General features: G+C 36.9%; 1 protein-coding gene across 2 annotated transcripts in view; it reads right to left on the bottom strand.

Moving 5' to 3' along the window:
• Positions 1-2,885: 2,885 nt before the first annotated feature.
• cnot2 (CCR4-NOT transcription complex subunit 2) overlaps positions 2,886-11,978 on the bottom strand; it is a 48,478-nt gene continuing 39,385 nt past the window's right edge. The window contains exons 9-15 of one of the 2 annotated variants that reach the window (XM_012958512.3): positions 11,419-11,539; positions 11,179-11,335; positions 9,029-9,090; positions 8,873-8,922; positions 7,931-8,031; positions 7,447-7,591; positions 2,886-4,124 (exon numbers count right to left, since the gene is read on the bottom strand). In XM_012958512.3, the coding sequence (XP_012813966.1) occupies positions 4,038-4,124; positions 7,447-7,591; positions 7,931-8,031; positions 8,873-8,922; positions 9,029-9,090; positions 11,179-11,335; positions 11,419-11,539 (723 nt within the window). In that variant the 3' untranslated portion in view covers positions 2,886-4,037. The remainder of the gene's footprint in view (positions 4,125-7,446; positions 7,592-7,930; positions 8,032-8,872; positions 8,923-9,028; positions 9,091-11,178; positions 11,336-11,418; positions 11,540-11,978) is intronic. The other variant, NM_001113129.1, reaches the window with a different exon arrangement.

Below are 11,978 nucleotides of genomic sequence, written 5' to 3'. Positions count from 1 at the left end.
TAGAGGAGTATAATTCTCTGGTATATTCTTAATTTTTATATAATATGTCTCCTTTAAATCATTTCATATAGACAGTGGTGTTGTATTTCTTCTAACATGAAGAAATGTCACATAAGCCATGAAATATTCATTGCAAGACTGCTTATCTTCTGCCTTCAGTAAAGTGATTTATTTGCAGCATTGTGGCATGGCAGCATATCTGCCGTATATAGGGTCCACATACAGGCCTGCCGCACTGATATCTGGCTAAAAATCATCCAGGCAGGTTTAAAAATTCCATCGGACGGGAGTTCATGATGTGGTCCACTACTGATGGGTCTCTCTAAGCCCCACATTCTGATCCAATTGTTGGCCCTTGTGGAGCTTTTGCTATTTGTCATTTCAGTGGTCCTCAAACTATGGGGCTGCCCCTTACAAAAGGGAGCTAAAAGCACTAGCAAATGGACACAGGTAGGATATGGTTTGGATATTTGACCTCAAAGATACCCACAAAAGCCCAGCCTGAAGGTGAAATATAGGGTGAAATTTGAGTTGAAAGCTTATCTGATGTCTTGAAACCATAACCTTGTTATGAACTAAGGGGAGCTTTGACCAAAGGTTGGACCAACAACCTTTCATTTCTATCACCATGTTTGGTAGTAAGTCGAGGGGGTTAGAAGGTATCAGACATTGAAATTAGGTATTACTAGACTTGGAAGTATATACCTTATAATATCTTACTCATGTTTGGTAAAAGTACAGGTATGGGACCTGTTATCCAGAATGCTCCTGGGTTTTGCCGTTATTCCTTATAGCTATAAAGTATACAGTGTATAATCCGTAGTAGTAAAAGATTTTCTTACACTTCTGTGGGCTTAACTATGGGCCCGAGTATTGTTTCATAATAGAAGACATTGGGTTTTGCAGCTCCTGTTTGTATCTTTTCCTCTTGTAATTTGTGTTGCTAATCACTGACCAACATTAAGTTACAGCCAATGCCATTCAGCCTTGTGGCTTTTGATTGATTTAATTTACTGGTACTTTGGGAGCTATATCCTTAATAAATATGTGAATTGCTGCATAAGTATGTAAATCTGCAAAATGCCAAGAATGCTATTTCCTTTAAAGTCCATTAGCCAATTGAAAAGACCGACCATTCTGAGTAGGTGCCTCCATTTCCTGCATACACTTCAATGAACAGCTGAGAATACAATCATACCCAACTGATACATGCAGAACTGCTGTTTATCTAACGTAAGCCTTCACACTATAGTTAACTATACATATTTTAAACAAAGTGATAACTTTTGATTAGGTAGAGGGACTTTATTGCACTATTCTGAAATAACCTTCTAGGTGGCAATAATCCTGCTGTATACCTCATACTGATGACCATTTCCCTATTTTACGTTTGTCTGCTTGCTAAGAATTCGTTATAAAGTATCTTACCTATTCTTGTGTCAGGTTACCGTTTTATGGCTTCTAGCTCTGCATTACATATTTTATAAACTTGCATTTATCCCTACTCTTTCACACAAAGGCCTAATTTCTTCTTCTTTCTCCACAATATGAGACCAGACCCTTGTATATTTGCAACCATATAAAATAGGAATCAACTTTATCAAACAATATGTATAACCTGATTAAAACTGTGGGTCAATCAAACCATTGCGAATTGTATCATGGAATAAATACCTTGCATCTTTGCCAGGGACAAGACTGGAAACGTTTTATAGTGTTATTAATTACAGACAGTCATTTTCAAAGCAACTCCAGTGTAGAATATATCTTCAGTGCTTTTCTTCATCCTTTAATATTTAGAAAGATTCTTTGGCCCAGCTAAACACCACCATTCCCTTTACATGAAGGTGCCCCACCTGTTTCTACACAATAGATTAAGTGGTTTCATTTGCTGCCAAACTAAATTCTGTGCTGTTATCTTTAAGCCTGGAAAAAGGTTTTCTCAACAAGAACTGTAGCATGAAATGGAAAATGGTGGAAATTGTGGCAAAATCTTTATCTTATAAACAAACAATGTAGATTTAAATGATTCCTTACCATCTAGCTCAGGGGTGGGCAAACTACGGCCCGCGGGCCACATCCGGCCCGTCAGCCCTTTCAATCCGGCCCCCTTAAAAGAATGACGGGCCCTGATTGATTGCGCCCCGTGCGTGGGGGGCGCAACCATATAAAAGAATGCACTGGGGAGCCGGGGAACAGAAGGACGGGACGGAGGAAGCAGCGGGTCGCTGGGGGGGAGTTGAGAGGCCCCATAATTTTTGATGGCAGCCCCGGGCGTAACGCTGTCCCGGCCCGGTCCGGCCCCTATGTTAGTTAATGTGGCCCCTGAGCTAAAAAGTTTGCCCACCCCTGATCTAGCTTCATAAGTATCTTTTTTTTGTAACAACTAAAAAGGGAATAGCATTTAAATATGCACTGATAACAACTGTGTTTGCTTCATAAACTCTACTACATTTATTCAAATAAGAACAATGTAGGTTAATATCACATGCTGCAGTTTTAGCAATATGACAAGTGCCTAAGCCGCCTATGGCTCCCAATAATTTACATTGTGTGGAACATAAACATACGCACACCCTCAACACAACCAATAGATAGGTGCTTAGTTTAAGAATCCTGTTCTACTTAAAGTTGATGAAGTTTTTTTTCTATTGTACACTGACCAGATTAGGATTTTAAACATCTTCTCTTATTGCCGATCTACCATTCCGCCACCAGTGCGGCTAGGGAGTGTAATTTAGCAGTTGCAGGAGAGCTGTATGTTGAGATCCCTAACTATATAAAAATATCCCAGCACATCCAAATGAGCATGTCAGTTAAATTAAATGAATGTGATATTTTGGCAAAGTGATTTCACAATCTCAAAATCAAAGTCAACACCGCAGTGAGGAGAGCTTTTCTACTTTATTACAAAGAGAAGAAGCCTTTATGTGGTCAGAAAATACAAGATTGATCTTTTTTGTCTTCCTATGAAACGCTGCTGTTCAAACAGCCAGAGTGAATTGTCTCAGTTCACTTCCTTAAGTCCCATCACGTTCACTTGGGTATGGATGTCCTTGGCTGCTGAAAATCTGGCCCTTTAGTGCACAGGGCGACAAAGGAGTCCCCTGACCAGCAGTTCCAGAATGTCCCATTTTCATATATTGCATCCATGCACACCTCCTAAAAATGAGGTACAGCAGGGCAAACATTTCCAAAATAGGTGTCATATATATAATATATACACATTCGTACATACATACCTTTATTCATGTGATGTCCAAAAATTTAAAAAAAATGTACACATTTATTACAAAATCGTAACAAAGACTGGACAGTGTTTTGCTCATTCTGGAAAGATGAAGCTCAGTAATACACAACTCTGGAAATTGTCCAAAGGTTGCAGCAATATCTTTCTCCTAAACAGTCAAATTTTGTCGTGTCAGCACTTTCCCTACCAGAGGGGCCTGTAGAGCCTTGCACTGCAATCCAATGCAGAACCCTCTGGAAGTGAAGGGGCCTCACGTGGCTAAAATTGCCTTTCAAAAGATAATGGGGAGTAAAATGAAGGAAGCTGACCTTGCCCATCTTTCCAAATGAAATACGAGAAGGATCTTCACATAAAAATGCACAAACATGTGTTTCTTTTATTACCAATAGTGCTACAATGAACAATGCAAACTTTGCTGTCTAAACTTGTCTTTTTTTTTTCCTCTCTTCCTTTGTACAATTTGGAAATTAAGTCGTAAACGTTGTCAGTGTACTGTGTATTTGTGTGTATGTGTTTGTGTCCAGACCAAGGTCTGTCTGCTGGCATTAAAGGAAAACAAACAAGAGAAAAAAAAATCCAGACCCTGCTCAAACTAAAGAAACAAATTACAATTACAGTTGTTGGGCAGCACATAATTAGTAAGGCAGGACCTCAAGTGATGATCCCTTTGCATGAGACAATTGCCAGATCCTCAAGGAATTAAAACCAGAATGCCTGAGCCACATCAGTTCTGCAGTTATGCTGAGTATTGTGCTGAGACAGCCATACCCCATGAACTGGGAAGTCTTTAGAAGGCTTGCTGAGCAGGATTGTAATTGAAGGTGGATGGCAGTTGGGGCCTTTCTTCTAGCTTGTCATATTCCAAATGGAACTCCTGTGATAAATCAGATTAAAACATTTAATGTTAATCAATCATGTTTACACAGAAGCTGAAAGTCCACTTAATTATAATTCATATATTTATTTATATAGTAGAATGAAGAGTGCCCAGTTTGGTTACCAACAAAGTTTGCTCTCATAAATCTTACAGTACTAGATCTGTAAAAACTAAATAGTGATTTGCTGGTGATGGTATGGCTCACTGCAAGCTAAAACCAAACTGCTTCCTCAGCTTCTGATACACTAGCACTTTATAATACTTTTCTGCCAATGTTAATTCATTTGTATCTACAACTGTTTCTAATATCTTCCTACTGACTCCATGTCAAACATTTTTATTTTAAGGCATTCAAGATACTCTTGAGATTTTCCAAGTTCACTATTATGGTTGTACAAAATTCTACCTTTTGGATTAAACCAAATACTCTAAAACAAGTATGGCTGAATAGTAACCTGAACCTAAACCCTAATCTGAGTATTTCAAAAATGCATGACTATTCCAGCTAAGCACCAAGGATTTGTTCAAATGAGAACCAACTAAATGAAAAATGGTTGAATTCCAAAATGAACACAGGATGCAGGTGTTATCCCTATGCATAAGATCTAATCCACACCAGCTTGGGGTACATGCAGGCAAGCGACCTTTCTTCTTGTTTCACTGTTATTCTGGGCACACGCATGTGCAGTAGAGGTGAAAAAGACAACTTTTTTGTTCAGCTTTACACTCTACTGCGCATGTGCAGCCAGTGCAAAGACAGCCAGTGCAAGAGGATTGCTCGCCTGCATGTATCCTGAGCTGGAGCCTAACATTTTGGAACCCCCAGTGATTGGAGCTTTCTTTCTTCTTTTAAAACACCTATTAATTGCATTCATGTTGAAAAGGGGATATACTGCCCCTTTAATAACAAAAACAATGAGCATTTTATCATTTTTGGGAATGGTTCTAAACAATATATCTGTGATAGGATATTATTATTATTAACAAGCATGCAGCTCTGAAGGACAGGCAGCATACAATGAACACAAACATACAAAAGAGGGAGTTAAAGGGGGCTGGCCCAAAAAAGCTTACAGTCTGCTTTTGAAAGACCATTGCCTTTTTGAGTCAAGACCCAAACTGATACATAAACAAACAGAATACAATGAATAAACAGATTTGGATAACACCACTGTGCTATGGCAGAACCACTGACAAAAACCAATGGATTCAGAGAATATCACAAATCTCTGTCAGACTTTTATTCAATCAATAGATTTCTATATGATGCAATATGAAAACAATAAATGCAAACTTTAGTTTTTTTTAAATTAAAAATGATTACTGAGCCATTTCCCCTCTCAAGGATTCCTAATAAAGCTTAATGTTCCTAAGAATCTAGACTAACCACCAGTAGAGCACAGCAAGAAATTACATTCATGGCTATTTCTGCAATTCCACCGGGTCACTAATCAGGCTGTGACATTTATTTGGTCATTAAGAGGAATCCAAACTCAATTTCTCTTTAGTTGTTTTTGATGTTTAACTGTGTCTGCATGATATTTTCTTAACCTAATTGTGGAAATGATTTTAGGAAGCTGCCTGAAGACTTATTACATTTGCACTATGGTAAAATTGTATGAAGTTTACCTTGAAATTATTATGCACTGCATTAAATCATTTGGCCTTATTAAGTATATTTGATTTATCAACCAAAGGCAACTGGCAAGAGAGTTTTCCCTTCTTGTCACCATACAAATAAAGATATTTTGAATTCATTTTTAAACAAGCAGCTCTGTAGGAAAGGGCAAAGTCTTTTGTAAAGAAGGGAATAGTATAATGACATTATCTACTGTAGGTGTTCTAATACATAAAAAGAAATTATTACTTTAGGTTCTAATTTAAGCAGGACAAGGTGCCCTGGTGTTTTTACTTAAGAAAAAGTAGCAAAGGACAGCTGAATAACAGACCTGTGAAAAGCGGGAAAGCAGAGAGATAGGAAAACTACTGTTTTCAACAGCAAATACATTTACAAAACTTACAAACCACTAAAAATGTTTAATAAAACAGTACATTGGAAAGCTGCTTAGAATTACATTTTTTTTTATCATTAAGAAAAAAAATAATTTTTCGATTTACATATCCTTCAACCATAAAAATATACACTGAAATATAATTGAGGCACTAGGCTTACCTAGGCAGTAGACAGACCATATATACCATCTCATATGCATTCTCTTGATGCAGACTCCTCCTCCAGGTCTATCTAAGACCTTAAGGGCAATGAGACACTGCTTGATTTTCTCTTTTGCTCAGTGCATTCCTTAGTATTCCAAACACGTAGGGCTAAAACACCTGCAACCGACCTCCATTGTACCTTATCAGGTGAGAATCACCTGACAACACCTGATGCTGTACCACTGTTCTAAAATGTCTAAGGAAGTAACCTTTTTTTTTTTTTTTTGACATACTGGAGTATATTTATAGAAATGACTATAACAATGCAAGGGTTTGCAGAAAAAAGGGGATCTACTATGGGCTCACTATAAGTATTCTTTAGCACACTGATATTTATAGCTAATCAAATATACTCTGACAATAAATTCCTAATTTTGCGTATATAATGTGTATAGTTATTTTGAACATGTTAACTTATATATGAGTGGCTCCATGATACCAGGAGGTACCTGCACAGTTCTAACAGGCAGCACCCTTCCTTCATTTACAAAGAATAGCATATGTGTGGCTAAATCTGGCAAATATCCCCTTATTTGGCAAGAGAAGAACTTTACATACATGACGGTCAGTTGAAATAACCAACTCTGGTATCTGCCACTCACATCTTACACAATAGTCATCAGAGGCAGTCATACGTGCATGATTCATGGAAATGTAAAAATAAGAATATGTATGACTCTAGTACATCCCTTATATTTTCCCATCTCACCAGTCTGCAAAGAAATTACCTGCTACAGACACCAGACAAATGATATAATGAAAACAGAATGAAATATATTCCCAATGCTTCTAGAAAAGGAAGCTATATTTATGTTTATGTTAATTAGATATTACCAGCAGGTGTAAATAAAATCAGCAGCAAGCCACAGCAACATTTTGCAGGAAACTTGAGTGAATTCAAGAAGAAACCTGGATGGGCAGAAACTTGATAAATTTGTACCTTTCATGTTCATTTGAGAAAGCAAGTTTTCTACAGCAAGGAACCCTAGAAACAGTTTGCATAAAAGGAGGCCTGTAAATTATGTAAAAATATATTTTGGCTGACTACGATGCCACTAGGACCTGACCTTTCCAAAAGCTCAACACAATCACAAATGTATACCTTAGCTACTTTCCTCCAGTTAAGACAGTCAAAGAAGTAATATGTTCCCCTCTCATATGTGTTGGTCTTCATGGTTGGTTCCATTCCAGGTGCTCTGGTAATCCATACTCGCTCTTCTTTGTGGTATCTCCAGTCTCTGTTGAAACTAAGTTGAAGGTTAAAAAATATATAAATATGACTTGATGGCTAAACTATAGCAAAAGCAACAGGGACATAAAAACTTTTTCCTATAATATTGTTGGCTAATGCAGCATAAGGCTTTTTCTGTGGGGAAAAAAATTAGCAACAATATCCTGACAATTGAAGTGGGATCCTGTAACAGACAATGGGAATTGTTCACCTGACTTAAGATAATTAACAAAAACATGAAGGTTTTGGGGCAATAACTTTGCCCACACACTACAAATTATCAGTATGAAATGTCACATATATTTAGCATGGCACTATTCATTTGTAAAATAAAAGTTAAAAGCAGAATACTTACAGCTCCACTGCGGCTAAAAGTTGTAAAACATCTCCTCCATTCATGTAATAGAGATAGAAAAGTAGGTCTTCTCCATATCGGCCAAGTTTTATTGCAGCCAGCTGTATAAAAAAAAAATTGAATATATAGTTATTCAAGCCATTACAGTGGCATTCTATCTAAGCTTATACTGATGCTGAACCTTCTCCACTGAAACTATTTTTGGACAGGGCAGCTATGTAGGTATTGTCCTAACAAAGAGCTCAAACTTCTTTCATAGCCTATGCCCTTTAAACACACTTCCTGCAAAAGGCAGTATACATTTTGACCTTTACTAAAACCTTTCAAAACCACACTACTCAGCATCAGTTATGTACTTGGAAAACCAAATTTGTTTCCCTAACCTTCCCCTTAAACCATGTCAAAGAGAGCAGAAGCCCTTATGGTGCATTTGCTATTAAGCTACACATGAATATGACTATGAATAAATAAATCAGCTTTGCTCTTGAAATGACAGCTCTATATACTCAAACTTCTCTCTGTATGCATGTAGGTATGGGACCTGTTATCCAGAATGCTTGGGACCTGGGGTTTTTCATATAAGGACCTTGGAAAAAGATAATTTAAACATTAATTATAACCAACAAGACTATTTTGCCTCCAATAAGGATGTATATGGATGATATCTTAGTTTGAATCAAGTCCAAGGTACTGTTTTATTATTACAGAGAAGGAAATCTTTTTTAAAAAATGTGAATTATTTGCTTAAAATGGAGTCTATGGAAGATAGCTTTTCCGAAATTCAAAGCTTTTTGGATAAAAGGTGTCCTGATAGCGGATCAAAACAATGAAGGAAGTGCTTTTCAACTTGTCACTTAATACTAAAAAAACAGATATGATCTTTCAGTTATGCATGTATATTGAAATGCATTAAAATGTAATAGAGCATGAAACAATACTGACCTTGTCCCTAATATGAATATTTGTTAAATACTCCGAGGGGACATGGAAATCTGAACACATGGGAATAAAAACATTTATTAGAAATGTAGAAATCCTGCAATTTTTTTATTATACATGCAAGTGAATAACTTTTTTTTAATTTTATTTTAATCATACCAATGTCTTGAGGCCGACAGGGTGAAGATGCCCACGGTGACGCAAATTTTGGATATAGATTTCTGGGTGCAAAATTAAAACAAATAAACTTGAGGTGTTTGTTCAAAAAATAAGGTTTACGCTATAAACCCATGCAAATGTTGTAAAGACAGGTAAATTTTTTTGCATCTGTAAAATATACCCTAGAAATATGGTAACCAGAATTCTATATGAAAAAGTCATAGCGATTTCTCCCATTTATGACACACCGTAGCCTCTATAATCCCCCCCAAAAAAAACAAGTACACTTTGATTCATTAAATAAATCATTTCGGGTTGGTCATGGTTTGTTTATATTTTTCCAACCCCCTCCTGAGATTTGCAGTCCCCTTTATGGTAAAAAAGGAGACACAGTATAAGTGTTTTTGATTAGTTCCCATTCAGTCTCAATCCCAATGCCACACTGAGAATTAAAAACATACAGGCAGATTAACTAGCTCCTGATAAAAGTGACCCTGTTGGGTACTTATTTATTTACCTACAGTAGGAACCTTATGGTTATGAATTTATATGACTGTATGGTTTGTCTGTATAGTTGTGCTATATATAATGGTGCTATAGAAATGTGGGATAACAATATTATTAAAAAAACAGGGAATTCGTTAACAGGCTAACTAAATAGGGAGGTGAGGGAATGCCACTAATTTGATGTATTAAATGAAGAAGTGTTTAAACCTTTTTTTCAATAGTTGGCCTGCCATAGTTTTAGCAGTGCCACTTGGTCATTATTGTTTGAGTCCCGCCAGTTAAAACCATGGTAGACGCCAGTGTTATAAATATTGAAGAAAAATTAGAAATACTGGCTCTCATTACAGAAAAAGTGCCAACCCTACCTGCAAGCAGAATTACGCCCTACAAGAGATATTTTTGACAGCCTAACACTTCCACAGACTTCATTTATCACATCTTCATTCTATGGTATATTTTGTTCAATCAACTCACTACATAAGAAAAAATATCCCTCTTTAATTAAAAACTAAACATGCTTACAAATAAATAAACTGTCATTAAAAATGCCTTATGCAATCTAAAATACAATGTAGAACACTTCAGTTTACAACTGAAATGCAGTTGGAAAGATGATGCACTTCCTCTGCCAGATACACGCAAGCTCTCTTCTCTCTCCTGCTCCCCCCTCCCTCAAGAATGCTAAGAACTCCCTCCCCCTCATAGGAAAGTGCGATCTGAGCCAATCAGCAGGAAGCTTCCTCATAGTCTTACTAACTGAGCATGTACACTAGTCTTGGTCTTGGTGCAGGAGCAAGGCATTATGGGAACTTTTTTTTTACACAGAGCTCAGCATTTTTTTTTCCTATAGGCTTCTGATCATCTGAACAGGAGAAATATGGGGAGACTTAAGGGCACTATTGAGAGAACTGAAGGTATGCCTGCAGCTTGAGATTAACTCTTTATTAGCCTTTCCTTCTCCTTTAACACAGTCTCACTTTTACTGTAGCTGATAATATTGGCTGAAAGATACTAATACAGGGAGGGATATAATAACAATATCTGCAAGACTGACATTTAGTTTAAGCATAGATCTAAAAACAGTGTGCAATGTATTCCTGTTCTGCAGCTAAAGAAACATGCTTCACTGAGGGGAAAAAAAACAAGCAAACAGAAAAACTATTAATAAAAACAACAGACAATACAACATTGTGATTGGTTGAACAGTAAGAGCTCTTAAGTCAACAGGCCAATCAATCATATACTGTATAGGTTGGGCCCATGTATGGCTGCCTTCAGACCATGCATCTAAGCATTGTAAGGAATAGGATTGTAGGAATAGAACAGCAGGTGAACAAATTAGAAAGGTGCTTCAAGCTGATTGCTCACCTTTCTAGTTAGTTCGGTTAAAGCCTCTCACGGCTTCCCTAGTAAGGATATTAATAGTCTTTTCATATCTAGAGGATCTTCTTGTCCTGCAAGTCTACTGCCATGCTATGCAGGTATTTAGAATCACAATCATAACACAAGACAGGGAATGCAGTCTTCAAAACACTAGATCATACATTACAGGGTTATCAGTGAATACGATGCTAACACAACTTTATTCAGCATGACAACTTTGATGACAGCTACAGAAATCTGTACTCATTGGTGTCACTTACTCAGGAGAATTCAGATTGAGGCCTAGTGTTGTCAAGTCATTTCCTAATGCAAGATGTACCATTCCTGGATCTGTTTCTGCTGCCCTGATGAATGTTAACAAGCCAATCATGCCAAACTGATCTGTTACCATGCCTTGAGGAATGTTGGTAACTCGCCCTTGACAAAAACATGAAAAAAAAATGAGTGCTCCAAAGTGATTATAAAATAAATTTACTTAATACAGGTTACACAATACTTACCATCTGGCAAAACCTGAATGCCTTTTTTCTGCTGGTTGTTGTTTTGCGTTGTGGAACTTTTGTCTCCAGGGAATTTGGGCCCATCTGTACTTGAGGCAGACTTTCCTGGTGTATTTAAATTCTATACAAAGCAAATATATAGGTTTGGTTTTATTCATAATAAAATAAGCACTATAATGTGCATCCAAAACAAACTGGCTATCAATGCTCTTTAAATGCAGCTGATATGCTCAATGTTTCCAAATCAATCAATTCTGTGATTCAGGCATGTTAGGAAATACTGTATGTGTGTGTTCTTTTTATATCAATTTTCATTGATAAATTAAAAACTAAAGATACATTCCACTTAGAGCAAGGTAAAAACAAATCACCAGTCCAGTAAATATACACCAACCTTTCCCTTGCACCAGCTACAGCCTGTTATCTTTTTAGATAAAGAATATTTCATTGTAGAAACTTCTTAGTGGACTGATTTGTTTTGATCTTGCTCGGCAGGAGAGGATGTCGAATTTTAAGATCAACTACAAGGTACAGTTTATCATTACAGTGTAAAATGAAAT

This window comes from Xenopus tropicalis, chromosome 3 (genome assembly GCF_000004195.4).
Source record: "Xenopus tropicalis strain Nigerian chromosome 3, UCB_Xtro_10.0, whole genome shotgun sequence".
Classification (NCBI taxonomy): Eukaryota; Metazoa; Chordata; class Amphibia; order Anura; family Pipidae; genus Xenopus; species Xenopus tropicalis.
Note: the sequence above shows the minus strand (reverse complement) of the source record. Positions and strands in the feature narration are given on the sequence as shown.